The following is an 18,581-nucleotide window of genomic DNA, read 5'->3' as shown; positions in this document are numbered from 1 at the left end:
GTTTATGATTTATATTATTGTTGTGATTTTGGCACATAATCATCCCTTATATGCTTATTTTCGAATATTCTAATGTAATTTTCTTATTTTGATGCCATGAAATTCCTTGACAATTATATAATCATAGTTTATGCTTTTTTAGTTGAATTTTTGGGTGATTTATTATTTTTTATAGTACAAGCTGGGATAAAAAAAGCAGCCTCTAATGTTGCACATTCTTTTTTTCAAACCTTGTACCAAAGCTTGCATTGACTGCATGGCCGTATTTACCCATTACAGGGCCCAGGGGCAAAAAGGAGGAGGTGGGCACCGCTCAGCGAGTAGAACCTACCTGGAGATTCTTGTTCCATCTTCTTTTTTTTCTTCAGAGATAGGACAGCAGATTGAGTGGGGAAAATGGAAAGAGATATTGAGGATTGACTGCGCATTGAAATCAAACCAGGGCAGCCTGCGTCTAGGACTGTAGTCTCTTTAGATGGGGCATACAATTTAACCAGTAAGCCTGACAGGCACCCTTTGTCAGATTAGCTGACATTGTGCTTCATTTATGCTCAATCCAGGATCACTTTCGAATATTATCACCATTCAGAAAGAAGAGCCCCCTACAGTTCTGGGGCCTCAGGGCAGCCTCCTACTATCTATTAATGATCTTAAACTCTTAGCAGAAAATTCTGTTACCTTCATCCAGCTGTCCAACCAGCTGAGAAGTTCTTGAACCTGGGACTCTTGACCCAGAGAACTTGAAAACATATCGAGTCCATATTAACAATGTGAAGCAATTCTTACCAATGTCTCGATGTAGGAATCATGCAATGAAGTCTTCCACTGTGTTGACTAGCCTGCAGTCAGTTGCCACCCATTTATCAAGTGTTGTAGCTAACTTCTGTTTTATTTCATCCACAGGTCTGCAGGGATTCACACACTCCAAAGTAGTGTTCCCCAGACTTTTGTGATGCGGCTGCACCTGCATGCTTAGATCAAAGATTGACTCAAAGTACTTTGATGATGTTGCATTTGCTCCTATGCAAAACATACCCATGGAGAAATTTAGGGGATAAGGATAGAGGTAGGAAATATGTTAAATATATGAGTTATGAATGCAAGTATGAAATAGTAATAGGAATAGAGTGCAAAACCTCTTTTACCCTTTTTAAACAATGGTTAAATGTGAGTTGATCGTGTTCAGCCTGACAATCAACCAACTAAAAGATAATGAACATGTGACGTTTTTAGTGATCAACAGTAAAACCTGGTTTACACTTCTGAGTTGTAAATGTAGGAAATATGATGGAGCCCAGTGGACCAATCACAGGGATTGCGGTTACATTTTGGAGGAGGGGCATCAGGCTTCTGTGTTCAAACAGGGCTACGTTGACCTACGGCGTAGGCTATGGCGTCAACTCATCTCAGAAGTATAAGCCAGGCTTAATTATGCGTTGAAACGGCGTATGCTGCAAACCCTGTGATTGGTCTGCTGAGTGGTATCCTATTACCATAATTACTTTACATCGACAGTTCAGTTCATATCCTCCAATGTCTCTTCTCTTCGCTTCTTTGCATAACTGCAAGAGAAGAACTGAAAATTGGAAATCACACCACTGACTAGTGTTTGAGCGGAGTATTGCAGAGTGAGGCAGACCCTACGAGGCAGAAGTATGGGGTCCTCATAACGGCATTAGCCACTACAGCAAAGAGTCAACGTAGAAGTATAAACCAGGTTTGATACCCACCAACCACGCCTTACTGTCTATGCTATGTGCCAAATAATAAGTGACTATCCCCGATTCATTGTTTTCATTAATCCTTCAAATGTCACAGACTGTGCTCTAAGAAAAACTTCACTTTTTTGTACTTTGAATATATAAAATAAAAGTTCCATGAAAGAAAATCCAATACTTTTCCCACGGGTGAAAAGTAACTTATAACATTCACTCACATTACTGCAATTGAGTCGCTTACTATTATTTTTAATTTAGTATTGTCTGTGGGAAGTATTGTACTTAGCTACATTTGACAAAGCATCACTTTATGAGTAAAACAATCACTAAAAACATACAAACTGACATCAGCTGTTAGCAGCCAGCTGATAAGTTGATGTCTACACTGCAAAAAAAAACCTAAACACAAAGTTAATTTTTCTAATTTAATATCAAATGATCTCATTACACTTAATGGAAGCTACCTTGAACTGACAGGTCCGCATATAAGTCTTGTTGTGATATATTTTGAGCTAAATGTACTTAATAAGTTCCTTGAAATAAGAATCACATCAAGTTTTAAGAAACTTGCCAAGGAAATGTTCCTTGGCAGCCATTTTTACTCATTACAGTCAATTAAGTCTGTATTATTGGCTTGTGAAAACATCCCTCAATGCACAGCAAGCCATGAGCTGAGTGTGCAGGGATCTACAGGGTGACACACTGATGAAAATGCTGCAAAGATGTTCAATAACTAAACCCTGGATATGTGCAGAGTCAAAATCACTTCACACATTAATGATGTTGATTATATTACAACAATCAGTGTAGGGAAAAAAAATGTTTGCATAAATAGGTGGAACAGCTAACTCCTCCCAACCCCACCGACATGGGTTTAAGGTACATTTAAAATAAAGTACTTTTGTTTTTACATGAGTAGCGTTTAACAAACTGGTAGTTTTATTTTGCTTAATAAAATATCATTAAAGTAACTTAACTTTTACTTGAGAAGAATATTTTAATCTTACTCCTGACATTTAACTGATGGGCTCACATTTCAACTTAGAAACTTTATTTTCAACCTTTCAACCCCGCTTTGTAACAGTTTTAGTTAGGTTTCCTATATATATAATTATTGTATCATTTTTATCAACAGTCCCCTCCTATTTTAGTGCTTTTATAGTCAATCCCACACACCTCCTTTTATTTTTACAATTTTATTCGATCTTTTTATTGTTTTTAATTTAGCTTTAATTGTTTGTTTGTTATTTGTTTTTGTTTTTTTCTAAATGTCACTGTAACTGACTCGATATCATTGTAAATGAGGGTTGCCCCACAATGATCTCTCGAGTATATATAAAAGTTGATTGATTAATTTCGGTGTGAAAACCCAGATTTGGATCTTGTAGCATCCTTTTTTGGCATGAAGGCCTAGTAAAGTTCATGCATGGCCAATAAAAAAAACAATCATGTAAATAAACTGTGGTGTGAAATGAAATCAGTAAAAGTCATGATGATGCCTCCAGAAAAAATAAATATATATACTCAACTCAACTTTATTTATATAGCACCAAAAACATGCAGCCCAAAGTGCTTCACAGAATAACAGAGAGACAGAAAACAACAGCATGGTCAAATTATCAAATTGCATGATTATAAATAAAATACTTAAAAATAAAATCAATACAGTAAAATTAATAAAATAAGTAAAAGTGGACAGAAAAGTTAAAAATAAGGTAGCGTTAACAACATCAGATGAATACAAGAAATACATAAATAAATAATTAAATAAGATAAATAAATGTTAAAGCAATGATTAAAATAATAATGATTAAAATAATAAAAAATAACAATGCAGTCCAGGGCTAAAAATAAACTACTCCAAATTAAAAGCTAGATTAAAAAGGTAAATCTTAAGTGTACTTTTAAAATCACCCAGAGAGCTCACCGTTTTGATGTCCAGAGACAGAGAGTTCCACTGCTTAGGGGCATAAAAACAGAAAGCTCTCTGGCCGGTGTCTGTGTGAGACATACGAGGAACATTTAAAAGGGAAGCATTTGAGGACCTCAGTGATTGGGCTGGAACATAAAATGACAGGACATCAGTGATGTATGGAGGAGCAAGGCTGTTAAGAGCTTTAAAAACAAGTAGAAGAACTATAAAATCAATTCTAAAAGAAACATATATTCATATATTGATATACATTAACATGTTTTTCATGTTTAACTTTAATACTGATTTGTATACCAATATTTTTTTTACATTTAGTATTTGAATAAATATGTCTGACCCCAATCATCGTCATGATAAAGCTGCAAAAATACAAAACATAATTCTGAAAGTCATGACAACTTTTTTGCTATGCTAACTTTAACTGTAAAAAAAAAAAAGTAGGAAATTAGGTAAGGAGATAGTTTTATTCTGTTCATTCATTGTTCTTCCATTCATGTAGCCTACTTCTCTCCTTCACCCATTCACATATCCGGGGCAGCCACCTCTTCAGTGACGCGGAGCCCTCCTCCCGTTTAATCTCTTTAGCTTCATCTATCGGCTCTGATGTTCCAGATCAAGTGACACACGGCGCCGCGTGCACAATGCACACCCTCCCTCCCTTCTTTCTCTTCCCTTTCAAACGCGCCCACTACCGTGACCGTGCACCAAGCACGTGCACACGCTCCAGCCTCGTGACACCAGACTAGAGGCACGCGCACTGGCACATGAGTGGTGATGCTGCATTCATGCCTAAAGAAAAAAAACAAAAAACTTTGGCAGCACTGGCTAATGGAGCACAATGGCAACTTGCCAGCTGTTGCCAAGGTGATTTCCCTAAACAAATTCCACTGCCCACAAACAGTGTTGTGTGCGACTGTTCGTTTTTAATAATTCTGTCTTTGTTTGATAATATTATTACTCAAGGATGCAGTTGTAGCCCAAATCCACAGTGCAACAAATATTGCAAAGTTAAGCTTCTCCTTCAGTGCTGACCCCTCTATACCTCTGATTCACAAACTGTATCGATGTCATCATTATTCTTATTTTAGTTGAGTTATATCATTCAAAACGTGGTGAATGTCCAAAGTCCACAAACTATTCCTGTACACTGGTTAAGATTACATAATCTATGCAAGTTGTCCTTGAATAGTGCTTTTTTGGTTTTCTTTTCCTCTCTTTGAGAACTGTTACATATTCTGTCAGCAACATACGTAAGAGTGAAGAATGAAAAGAGCAACCTGCTGGTTTGTTTTGCAACCTAGAAAAGTAAAAATGTTCTGCTGAACAAACTGTTTACGGTTGCTGTGAACAGTACCAAATAGTACCAAATCTTATATATATATGTATATATATATATATATATATATATATATATATATATATATATATATATATATATATATATATATAATTCTTGGATTGCGAGGTGTAGTATTCCATCAAACCTTGTTGTTTGCACCTTCACAAAGTTTCAGAAGTGGCCATGTTTTATCCAACTTGTGTTTGTAGGTAAGGAGAGGAAGTCTTCTGGGTTCTCATTGAGTAACAGCACCTCCTCTAGAAACATTTCAACACTCAGAGAAATGCCTCTCCAAATTACCTCTATTGATCCCAAGACATCATCCCATGGCGGATTTGACTGCTTTGCATTTTTTTGTGTCTGTCTTTTTGTTTATTGTTGCTTGAGATTATTATTATTATTATTACTATTCTTTTTTTTACATGTTCGAAACAAACACTTTCAAATGAAATGTACTTCTCCATTAACCAAATATTATTCATATTATTTTGAATAACCTTGAGCAATGTAATCAAGTAATATATCAGGCTGATTGTGTGCAGCGGAATACGATTATGTTATATACAAGAACTTAAATTTGTATGATATTGCAAAGTTCAAAGCTGAAGTACATTGAAGATAACAATTTCCCTGGTATACATATCGCCAATAGTTTATGAGAGAGAGTTAAAGTTACGAAATTTCTAGGAGTTCTCATTGATGAAAAGCTCACCTGGAAAATTCACATACATCACATTACCAGTGAAATTACAAGGAATATTGGAGTCATTAGAAGAATCAGACAGCTTTTGCCAAGAAAAATCCTTCTTAATTCATATTACACTATGATTTATCCTTATATATCTTACTGCAACATTGTTTGGGCTAGCACCTTTAAAAGTAACCTGAATGGTATTGGTCTCAGAAACGTTTTATTTAAATAATCACATTTTCCAACCTATTCAGTAGTTCTACTCCCATTTTTCAATCATTACGAATCCTCCCCATCTTTGATCTTCACCGTCTACAAATTAATATTTTTGTCTTTCAACACATTCACAACGTACTCCCAGCAAGCTTTTGGGATTTATTTCAGTTTAACTCTCAGGTCCATCTTTACCAAACAAGGTCTGCAAATAAACTCCATCTAGCTTTGTTTCAGGACAACCTTTTCTCAGTTTTCCATCGGATACAGAGAACCTCATTTTTGGAACAGATTACCTGGTCATATAACAAGTAACACAAATTTAAACTCATTCAAGAAACAAACCATACACTTTCGAGTGGCTGAGTTAAGTAGTACGACATGATATGAATTTTTAATGTATATTTACAAACACATACTCTCCCTACTTTCCAAACTTATAAATAAATATAAGTTGTTTTTTTGTAACTTTCCCCTCTTTTCTTTTCATCATTATTTTAAATATTACTCCCTCTTATTAATCTTTTTTTGTTTTGTATGTTGATATTCTGTTCTACATTGATACGTTGTCTTTGTGTTGATTGTTTTCTTTGAAGGGCCACTCGACAAGCCTGTTAGGGTTTTTTTGGCTCCTCCTGCACATAACATGTTAGTTTTATTATTGAATTTACCTGTTATATCTTGGCTCATGTTATTGAATTGTAATGTTTTGTTTCGTTCTTTTATATGTGCAATAAATAAATTAAATTTAAATGAATAAGATAGAGACTGTAAATAAATGCTGACATATTCCTATGTGTGGGAGCAGACACACACCATAACCCCCCCTGCTGTGCCCGGGTTGGGTCACGCAAGTCAAAAAATCTGGACACACCCCTGCTTGAGCAAAATAAAGCTAAGGTTTACTTTGTATTTTTAAATCAAAAGCAACAAAAATAGACAAAAAAGTTGAGCACCTTCTTTATAAAATTAATTTTGAATGTTGTGTGTTCAATAGCTACAATGTTTAACATGTTTAGCATTAGAGATAGAGATGTGACGTTCACGAACGAGTCAGTCTTTTGAACGGCTCACTTAAGTGAGCGATGAGAACCGATTCGCAGTTGTGAGCCGTTCATTTGGGAGCCGTTTTTATATGCAGATTGCCCACGCTGCCTTCACGTGTCACCTGCGTGCCCCATGAGTCTTTTTTTCCACACTTATTGTCTACTACACTTTGTTATTGTTTACATTGTTTTGATGTGTATTCGAGTCAAGGAGCTGAGTTTGTAAAGTAGTTCAGGTGTAGAAGCACCAGGTGGGGTAGTACAATTTTGCATTCACATTTTTATAATGTCCTAATTTTTATTCTAGTTGTATTTATATTTTTCATATACATGTATATTTTTTTCTGTATTGTTAAAATTTTCTTGTGTGGAAAAGTTTTTTTGCATGGAAGTTGTCTGTATCCTGCGTAGTTTTTATAGTGCCACAAAGTTTTTTTAGGTGAGGGAAAATTCAAAATAGTGATCTCACTGTTGAAGCATGGGGATATGGCACCATCTTATGGAATGTTTACAATGCCAAATGAAATTATAATCAATATTTCAGAATAATTCCCACCAACAGAGTATATATATATATTAATGGTGTCATTGAATTTTCATAGTCTTATATATGTGTATGTAAGAATGTTTAACTATTGTATTCTTACAGTCTAAGTGTCAAGTTTAGAGTAACTTGATTCCTGTCATCTGTGGCGGGCGAGATAGTGTCAGGGTAGTAGTCAAGGTCTCTCCCCCTGCTCCCGTCTTTATCTATGTGTTGTAGCCGACTCACTGTCTCCAGAACTAGAGCACAGGTCCACACTTGTTGTGTTCTTATTGTCCAAACATGGTTATCCAACTTTAGTGTCGTCTTCAGGGGGAATAAATACCATGCCAAGGGTTTTGTCCGTCAGAACTGACTTGACATTGCACTGCACTCTCCTGCCTGTGTACTGTTATGTTATTTCTCCTTGATCAAGTTCTACAGTAAGCCTCAGTTCAGAGTCTCCTGAGTCTTCTGTGTCCAGTGTCCAGTTTGTTGCAGAATTCCATCACAAGTGGGATGTGTAAATTTGAATTATTCTGATCCAAATCTTATCTTATAACTTCTACCAGTGATTGTTTCCTTGATAAAAACGAGTTACCCCTGTTTGACTTCTAAAAAATAAATAAATAAAACAATTAGCCAAAGAGACAATTTTTTTTTTTGAACGGCTCTTTGAAAGGAACGGCTCCTAAAGATCCGGTTCCCTTCAAAGAGCTATGAACCCCATCTCAGGGTGTAATTGCAGATGCGTCACACCTGCATGGAAGAAAGTGCATTTTCTGGACTCCCCAGTCACTTTCAAAAGTTTTCATTCAGTTTTATCGCCTATGCCTACAAGGTTGGAAACTATGTGACCCGAAGAAAGCATGTTTATTTGGTTGGGTTGAAGTGAAATGACACTTTGACTCGTGTTTAAGCCGTTCAAAGAGCTGTACCGTCTCATTTAGCAACATGTAGCAACCCAACGTCAAGTAATGAAGGCACCAGTATCAGTGTAATGCACATTCAGGAGAACGGTTAGAAGCATTGTCATAAGAGGTATGCTTTACATACTTTATTCCTCGTGACACGCATTTGTTTTCGTTAATTTCGTGCTATGCTGTTGAATTATTTGCGACCAAATAACAAGTATTGTTCATCCTGGACGTTTAGCCTTTTACCATACTGTGGCTAAAACCAGCCAGAACTACAGGCAAAAGCTGGCCACATGACGCAGATGTTTCAAACCAGGTTAAATTGAATGTATTGAACAATTCCTGTGATAATTTCCACATATGCTACTTTATAAACATTTAGCAATACAGGGCCTGCCTTCATATTATGTAACTTAGTCGTTTTATTTAACTTTTAAGGTGATGCCATGTGTCATGTTTCTTGGAACTACAAGGATTCTGCAAGTACCAAATGTCTACTCCAAAACTATGGAAATTGAGGACCTACCCAGCCAACATTTGGACAATTCAGGTCAGTAAATGATATATACCTGTATTAAACTGTTGCATCTTGTCACTACACCTGCTGCTATGGAAGTGCTTGTTAAAAGATGGACTTGTTCTAGCCTGATCCTGCCTGAATACTTTAAATGAGCTTTGATTATTTTTGTTGAGACTGTCAGAGAGAAGTTCTGGTCAGTATTGAGGTTGAGGTTAATAAGATGTTGTGTTGTCATTGTGAAAGAAACAGTAGTTGTGGCTTAGAAAGTCTATTAAGTTATCATTCACTCCTCACATTAATGGATCGGGAAGCACTTTGTAATATTCCATAAATAAGAGATCAATTCATTGGTTTGATGGGACACATTGACATGCATTTAATTCATGGCTGGTCTTAACCATTTGAGATAAAAATTTGCAATATTTTGCTACATAAATATTTTTAAGAGGAGAGGGATTGCCTGTTCCTCTATGTCAGCTGTGTTTTGTCTCAAATCTGTTATCCCTGCTTATCTGAGAGTTTTTCATATATGTGCTTGTGACAATACTGCTGATGTCAATGAGTGACAACAAGGTGACCAAACTATACACGCTGTGTGTTTGCATGTTCCTGTGACGTGTCGTTGACTTGGAGTCCTAAAGGCAGTATGTCTGGAGTGACAGGCTGCTACTATACTACCTACTACATACTGAGTTTGAAAGTAGTGTATAGTATGACTGTTCTGTTCGATCTGTTCTGCAGTTTGCCGGGTCAGGTGTCACCGGATTTCCGGTTTCGGAAAGCGGAAGTAGACAACGGCCAAGCTGATCGTGAAACTGCTTCTTTAGCATCCACTTGTAATTTAAAAAGTTAAGAAGTGGTTTATATTTAAATTAATAATTTTCACAGCAAGTGCCCCCTGTCAAAAAAAAGAAAATGCAGAACGTTAGCACTGTGCATTGTGGGAAACAGTATGCAAGGGAGACTGGTCCAATGCATACTGAGAATTTTTCCCAAATCAGTACGACATTCGGGTAATTTTTGGCATACTGCAGATTTTGCTCTTGTTCACATACTACATTACTACATACTACATACTGAATTTTGGCCAAATCCGTACAATCTGCTAGTATAATAGGCTGTTTCGCAAACATCCACAGTGTCAGTTTTGGGTTAAAAAAATATCTAACTGCTGTCTGATTGGATAGCAAGTTGTACATTTTGGAGTGGTTTTCCACTGACCGCAGGCAGGTGTGCATTTGGTGTAGTTCAACCCAGACTAGCCAGCATGTAAGGGGTTAAACAAATACTTTTGTTATTATTATTTTTTTAAGTATGTTTTGGGGCTTTTACCTTTATTTTATAGGACAGCTGAAGCGAGACAGGAAATGTGGGGAGTAGAGCGTGGGGGAAGACATGCAGGAAATGGTCCCAGCCGGGAATCGAACCAGCGACCCATGCGACTAGGACAGTGACTTCTGTATGTGAGGCGCTTAGACCGCTAGGCAACCAGCGCCCCAAAGTCATATTTTTAAATGCAAAAGCTCTACAATTATCAATGAGTCGTGTATTCATAAGAGGGGGCTTTGCTAATATGAGGCCCCTTAGCAGTACATGCAAATGCAGGATTAGGTGCATGGCCCTTTTAGAAACAGTGGATTACCACAGACTGTAAAATAATGGACGTAATATCCCTGACATCACCCATCTGTTTCTGAAGCCTATCATTGGCAGGTGCCATATTGGAAATGCTGAACTCAACCTAACTTCTGTCAAGCTAGTGTGACGTAAAGAGGCGGGCTTTGAGCCTCCTCGCCAACAGCTACAGTGTTCCCGCCTGTCAATCAAGTCAGCTGTGCCTCTCATGATGGAAAACTTGTAATCTTAATCTCTGAAATTGCAGTGTTATGAAAAAAATCACCCCCCGTACAGTGTGTGCCGATCGAGAAATTAGCTATCCAGACGACACTCGTCTTTTGAACCAGGCTGTAAACATGTTTATGTCTCCTGTAAAGATCGTTTCTTTTTGAATTGGTGTGTCTGTGCTTTCCAGTGCTTCCGGAGCCAGCCTCAAGCGGACACTTGATGAACTGCAGTTTTTAACACTTCCAAATTGGCTTCAGTTCTCACGGTCGGAGGTTGCCTCTTGTGAATTACTAACCCTCACACCATGGAGGCAGCATGTAACATGAAGAAATCCTTATTTATAATATGTTTACAGCTTTAAATCTCCATACTATTACACCATTTTGCAACACTCCTTATTTCCATAATAACACTGTCTATAGCTCAGAGTAAAATCGCCTCCTTTCCTCCATCAAGCCATATTAGCTCAGCTGGATGAAACACCAGTTAAATACTAAATGCATTCTTTTCTCACCTCACCCCACTGCCTCAGTCAATATCTAATCTCCTCCTTCCTTCTTCTGATGTTTCTATTGATCCCTCAGACAAGTTTTACCATGCTCCTTAGCATGTGTATTAATGATCTCTTGCTTCCTTTCTTTTTTTTCTTCTCACACACATGAGCAACTGGTGTGCTGTTAGGTCGCTAACACTTTGACAGGGATTTGTATGTGTGAGTGTAAGTGTGTGGGAGGGTTCGCAGTTGCAGGGATTGAAGAACCAAGCAGCACTGGAGGAGATGGAGTGAAGTGTATGTACTTGTAATGCTTTACTGAACTCATGATACATGTTGTGTTTATATTAATGTGACTTTGTTTTTGCACCACAGGCCTGTTCCTATATGTGGCTGCCTCGCTGCTGATACTGACCTCAGGGACAGGCAACATCAGGGTGGTAGCACTGCACCACAACACACTACGCTTACTGCTTATGCCATCTGCTGGTGAGAAGTAGCAACTGCAACCTGACTGATATCTCAGATAAAGCACATCAAACACCTCTCTGCAGACTTTCCAAAAACATCTTCCATGCATCTCTTCTTTATTATTTACAACACATGTTATTGCACATCAGCTTTTTCTGCGCTGTCTTGTCCTTAAAAAGAGAATGCAGTAGTTGGGATGGATAACACAAACAGAAGGCTCCACTGGGAGAACACAAGAGAGGGGATCTATCAGAACCGGTCTGTGTGCATGCTCCAAATTCTGCGCTAAATTATCCTTGCCACTGGCAAATCAAACATCTCTGTGATGGCAGCATTCACAGCCTGACATCAAACATGTGAAATGTCTTGCAAATGAAACACAATTAGCTTGAAGAGCATTATGAAATGATGTCTGCTCTCTCTGTAATTCAAGATCTAAAATCCCAGTCGCTGCATTTATGAATGAATGAGCTTTACCACCCCTCGGTATTTTTTTTTTTTTTTTTTTTTTGGGCCCCTCTTTGGAATTTAAATGAATGCAGAGATCAAAGCCCCCCTTCAGGAGGAAGAGGTGGTGCAATGAGCAGAAAGCCCCAGACTATTCACACAGCGGTCCCTCTCCTACTGTAACTGAGTCGCAGCCTCCCCCTTGCTCAGGCAGAGGTGCTGCTGCAAACGGCCACCAGGGGGCAGGAGTGCTCAGGAGTGTTTTTTTTTTTACCTCTCTCTCTTCAGCTGTTTATCTGTCTCCTCACAGTGAATGTAGTTACACACATGGATACATATGCTGCACCACATATGATTTGTGAATATTGATTACCTTTGGGACGCTAAAGATGTTTACACACAAGTTGTAAACAAACAAACAAAAAAGAAAAAGAGGCCATAAGAGATTTCACATCACAGCTCTTCTTCTGCTCGGGATGATGTTGCAGTTTCTCTCTCATCATCACGTGACCACTTTATGCTTGCATGTGGCCCCGCAGTGACTCCACAAGGTTACGACCTCCCCATTCCCCCACCACTCATCGCTCGGTTGCCGCGCTGCACGATCAAGGTTCAGTTGCATCACACATTCCCTTCATATAGCTGCACAACCACCGACTCTCTATTTATACCAGATTGTTAATGGCTACTTTTATTAATTTCACAGGGAGGCAATCAAACAAAGCCTTACTCTGGGGGGTTGCAGCAGATGTCTGCTCTAACCTTCAAAAGCTCTTTTTTTTTTTTCCTAATGGCCCCTGAGCAGGCAGGCCACAACCTTGGCGTTTGGGAGGATAAAACAAGGAGAGAGTTGGAGCGAGGTGGGGAAGGAAAACAAGATGCAAGGAAGAAAGTTGTAGATGGAGAGGGAAGAGAGTGAAAGTGAGTGCAGAGGGCGGGCTGATATCAAAGGGGCCTTTGTTCAAGCCTCCTCCAGTGGCTGTGCGAGGATCAGAGCCAGAGTGCAGTGGACCTTGAGGACCTTGAGAGGGGGAATTGAATGCTTACGGTGCAGAACTCTATCTTCAAGGCTCTCTGCCCCCAACTTTTTCATTTTTTATCATTAATTATTTCACGCTAATTGCCAGGATTAGAAAAAGAGGGAGAATGAAAGGGCGCTCCGGGTCTCTGGAGTCTTAGACCAGTGTGTGTGTGCAGTATGCGTGCATTTACACTTCTGCCCCGTATATGAAGCAAAGAACAAGGGGAAGAGGCACAAATTGAACATTCTTGGTCAGCAAGGTTGTTAGCGCTCTGCAGTTGATTGTGCTTGTTGAACCATACAGCTATTTCCATTAAGTTTAAGAAGATGGTCATAGCCGAGCAACGTCCTTGTACAGCGGTTAACACTGGAGGTGATTGGTTTTTTGCCCGTTACTTGCCTTTTCTTTTAAAGTGTTCTGACTCGCTAAAGCCAAGTAGTTTCTAAAAGAAGAGTTCTTCTATGTGATTGCATATTGTTATGAGTTTTGAAGTTTCGTCTCTTAATGTTCATATTCCATCAATCAGTCATCTGTATTTATACAGCACCTTTCATACAAACCAAATGCAATTCTAAGTGCTTTACAGAGATTGAAAAACAAGAGAAGTAAAATAATGGCAAAACATACTACGAACAAAAAAAAATGGATGAGTGCGCACCAACAAAAATTGAATATACGTGATTAAAAATAAAGTAAAGCATCAAAAGGACAATAAGAATATAAATAGTAGTTAAAAATAGTTTCCTTTATAAATAGTAAATAATAGTATTAATAAAACTGAGTAGACAAATAATAAAATAAAGTAGTTGAGAAATGATAAAAATAAAATAAAATAATAATAGTAGTAAGACAAATAATAAAAAAATACCACTACTGCTAGTAATCATAATAAAAATAATAGTTATAACACTGATAGTAACAATAATGAAGAGAATACTAATAACAACTAATAATACTACTACTAATAATGATAATGACAATGATAACATTAATAATAATAATACAAAATAATAACAATAATAATAACACTAATAATACTACTAGCAATAATGATAATGAAAAAAATAACACTAATAATAATAATAATAACACTATTAATAATAATAATAATAATACTAATAACACTAATGATACAAAATCATAAAATCAATAATAACAATAATACTAATAATACTAATAACACTAATAATATTGCTACTACTAGTAATAATAAAAATAATAACACTTGATGATAATATAATGATAATATTACAAATTAATAATAATAATAATAATAATAATAATAATAATAATAATAGAGAAAATTAAAATCAGTATAAGAAAATAAATAGTTATCATGGTGATGGGAAATAAAGTTACCGTTGCTGGCATTGAGTAAAACTAAGTAAGTAAAGATCTATTCAAAGTGTGGAAGAAAACTGCTAAAGTGTATCCGATGTGAAATTCATCAACCGTTATGATAGTTCAAATAAAGAGCCATAAATCCAAAATGTTCTTCAAGAGCCAATGTTGCTGTAGAGTTGTTGAGGAGTGTTTTTCACACCTTCCAGACAGCTATTCATTCCGTTCCTTCAGCGTGACACCAAGACTAACTCACAGAGACTTTAAACTTCCCTTGGCTTTGTAATCCATTACGGTGTTGTCTTGTTTTATTTACGTCAAAGGAACCTTATCAATGATGCTTTTAAAGGTGCAGACTTATTTGAAAAGTCTGCTTCATGCTTTTGTTGTTATACGCTGGTGATAGGCTCCAAAATCTAAGACACAGTTAAACACAAAGTTGCACATCAATCTGGTGCCTTCATAGAGTCAGAATTGTTCATCCTATACTAGAGTTATGTGTGTGAGGATACTATGAGTGCAGCTTTTCCTGCCTGGATGAGCTCTCGATGTTCTTGGGCAGGACTGAACATATTTTGGTGCATTTTGATGAACTCTCTGGAAACCGCCTCTCATAGGAGAGCTGTTGTCCAAAATGGCTCGCATTTCAAACACCCTTTGCCAAGATCAAACCAGGCAGCATCGCTTTCTCCAGGAAACAATTCTTCCAAGTCTCTGTTCACCAAAAAAAAAAGAAGGGAGTATGGTTTCTGAATGGAGATGAGTGTAATGGATCAGCAGCTCCTTTTCCCAAAACCCAGTGTGAAATCCTGGATTGCACCCGTGCATCTCTGATAATCTGCACCACATTCACTAATGATTTCAGAACAATCAGTTTGTCCTTCTGGGGGTAGGGAAACCTTGAGAGGCCCAAACCAGACTGGGCAGTGTGCCCTGAAGCTCCACTGGCCAGTCAGGGGATGGTGCTCACCAGTATAGAGGAAGTTTCTGGTCTGCACTTCAAGTCCATTAATCATTCCCCAGTACAGCATTGCTGTCATTGGATAGCAGTCCTGCCAGCTGTGAAAAAAAGAGATGGAAGATGGAGAGAGTCTGCATCATGGCCTTCGCTATATCATGTGCAACTTAACTGCCAAGACTTTACCAGATTACCACATTTATATGGAGAGGCTGTTTAGATTTTCAGTTACATTAGCACATATGTTTGTTGCCCATATGTAGATGGAATCATTTTAAAAGGAGGGCTCTGTTGGCCTAGCAATTTAAGCATGCAGCCACTATACAGAGGCTATAGTCCTTGTTGAAGAGGTCGTGAGTTTGATTTCCAACCTTGGGGCATTTGCTGCATGTCTTCCCCCACTCTCCACTCCCCACATTTCCTGTCTCTCTTCAGCTGTCCTATAAATTAAAAGCAAAAAATATAACAAAATAAATAAAAACAAAATAAAAGGTTGATTCTCAGTTAAAAAAGTTAATTTATATTCAGGTGATTATACACTAATTTAAATATCATTAAATAATATATATTAAATTGTAATATAAAATCATATAATTACTTACTGCGCCTTTAAATGCAGCTGTCTTTTTAGTATCTCACCAAGCGGCAACCTCCAGCCACGAGAATTGAAGCCAATGCGGAAGTGCTGAAAACTGCAGTTCATTGAGTGTCCACTAGAGGCTGTACCGGAAACCACATATACACCAATTCAAAAAAGCCGATTTTTACAGCAGAAATAAACATGTTTACAGCCTGGTACAAAAAACGAGTATAGTCTGCATAGCTAATTTTGCTAATTAATCTGCATAATGATTTTTTTTCATAACGCTGCAATTTTGAAGATATTAAGATTACGAGTTTTCCATTATGAGAGGCAAAGCTGACTTGATTGACAGGCGGGAACACTGTAGCTGTTGGCTCAAAGCCCGCCTCTTTACCTCACACTAAGTTCGGTTGAGTTCAGCATTTCCAATATGGCTCTCGCCGAAGTTTGGCCTCAAAACAGCGCTTCAGAAAGAGATGGATGACGTCACGGATACTACGTTCATTATTTATAGTGTATATCTCACACATTAAAGGGTTAAGCTGCTCTTTTAAATATAGCACCCGTAGGCATGGTCTTCATTCATCTTCATCTTCATCAGCAAAAGGAAAGAAAAGCTAAGATTACTTTTGGGGATTTGCATCTTTTATTTTGATAGGACATTTTTAGAGTGATGGGAAATGTCAGGAGAAAGAGACATACATCAAATCAAGCTAGGACCATAGACTGAATTAAATATGGACGCAGTATCCGTGAGGTCACCCATCTGTTTCTGAAGCGCTGTTTTGAGGCCAACTGTCGGCGGCAGCCATATTGTTGCTATCGAGTGATTGTGACGTAAAGAGGCGGGCTTTGAGCCTCCTAGCCAACAGCTACAGTGTTCCCGCCTGTCAAGCAAGTCAGCTGTGCCTCTCATTGGAAGACTCTTAATCTCAAAATCTTAAAAATTGCAGCGTTAGAAAAAAATTCAGCCCCCGTACAGTGTGTGCCGATCGAGAAATGAGCTAACCAGACTACACTAGTCTTTTGTACCAGGCTGTAAACATGTTTATTTCTGCTGTAAAGATCGGCTTTTTTGAATTGGTGTGTATGTGGTTTCCGGTACTTCCGGAGCCAGCCTCAAGAAGATCCTCGATGAACTGCAGTTTTTAGCACTTCCGCATTGGACTCATATTTTTAGACAGAAGGTTGCCGCTTGGCTAGGACCAGGAATTAATGTTAAGACCGGTGTGACAAAGACTCCAGCCTCTGTACATGGGGCGCCTACTTAACCAACTGAGCTCCACTGCAAAAACAGTTACCTTTAATCACAGCTGCTACAGAGCAGGAAAACCCTACACTTCCCATATTGAGCAGTTGATGGGACCCCTGAGCCCTGTTAGTATGAATGGGCTCGCCCCCGACGGGCTCTGCACATGCTCACAATTTCTCATATCACCACGGAAACTAGACAGGTTGCCTCAGTGTACTGCCCATAGAGTCCAATAAAATGCCCAAGGCTGTGAAAAATCACAGCCTCATTTTCATGAATGCTCAACTCTCAGGGTCTGATGTCATCCTCATTCATCATAATAGAGTTCAAAGCACACTGCATATTATCCCCCCTTCCTATGAGCCGGGTTCTACTTCTGAACAGCTGATGATTAAAGTTGTGGTTGACAGTTCGTGCATCTGGCGCCGTGGCTTCTGTTATTTCAGCTTGTTGTGATGGATGAGCGTGCCTCGCTGCTTCTTGTTGTTATTTACGTCTCACCTGATGCCATCCTTGTGTGCTCATGTTAAGTGGGAATTGAAAGAGCAGCTTGAGCAGCAGAAATGTTTGTGTGCTTTGATTGGCACCCTCTGACTGACACTAATGCTGCTGTTTCAAACACAAATGTCACGTTAGCTAATTGATTAGATTAGCTTTGGTCGCTGATGCACAGGATCTTAAAAGTTGCTTTACACTTTAAGACTGTTAACGTGTAGCACAGGATATCTTCAGGTGTTAATTTGTGGGTCATTTGAAGTATTATGTTCCAGCTACAAGGCGGAATACTCTCAGACTTGTGTAACCCTTCCTCTTCTTACTGGTGTGTGTCCTTTCCTTGCTCCCCTAACAGTGTGCTGACATTTTAGCAGTACTGCCTCCGCTTGAGTGTGAAAGAGCCAGCTTGTACCGTCCTCTCTGTCATCTGCAGCGCCCTGAGATAGCACACTGTCTGATTGGTATGAGTGTTTTGTGTATTCCCAGCACCAAGTGATTCTGTTTTTCAGTCAATACCGCAGCCCGCTGTGCATCAGCGACAATGAAAGAACCTCGCAGCCTTTCAGCCTGTTCTAAATCCATCCGAGATGATTCAATAAGAGAGTGTCAAAGTTCAAAACATACAATATTCGTTCTCAGTCCCCTCTATAAACCCGCAGTCCTGTTCAATCACATCACTTTGTAGCTATTCAGTCTGTCACTCGGCCTCAGGCCTGTGGCTGAGAGCATGTGCTGGACAGTGGGATGAAACTTTGCAGGTCAGATGCAGAGCAC

At 38.4% G+C, this 18,581-nt stretch overlaps 1 protein-coding gene across 5 annotated transcripts in view; it reads left to right on the top strand.

Annotated features, from left to right (window-relative positions):
- The first annotated feature begins 8,201 nt into the window (after positions 1-8,201).
- The window catches only part of LOC117805473, a 198,485-nt gene continuing 188,105 nt past the window's right edge, over positions 8,202-18,581 (top strand). For 4 of the 5 annotated variants that reach the window (XR_004629429.1, XR_004629431.1, XR_004629430.1 and 1 more), the window contains exons 1-2: positions 8,202-8,504; positions 8,819-8,930. Coding sequence is in view for 1 of the 5 variants with exons in the window: in XM_034674202.1 (XP_034530093.1) it covers positions 8,212-8,304; positions 8,819-8,930; positions 11,614-11,727; positions 12,696-12,766; positions 12,863-13,075 (603 nt within the window). In the remaining 4 variants the exon portion in view is untranslated. Of the gene's footprint in view, positions 8,505-8,818; positions 8,931-11,613; positions 11,728-12,695; positions 12,767-12,862; positions 13,596-18,581 lie in introns of those variants that run through there. The other variant, XM_034674202.1, reaches the window with a different exon arrangement.

Source organism: Notolabrus celidotus, chromosome 21 (genome assembly GCF_009762535.1).
Source record: "Notolabrus celidotus isolate fNotCel1 chromosome 21, fNotCel1.pri, whole genome shotgun sequence".
NCBI lineage: Eukaryota > Metazoa > Chordata > Actinopteri > Labriformes > Labridae > Notolabrus > Notolabrus celidotus.
Note: the sequence above shows the minus strand (reverse complement) of the source record. Positions and strands in the feature narration are given on the sequence as shown.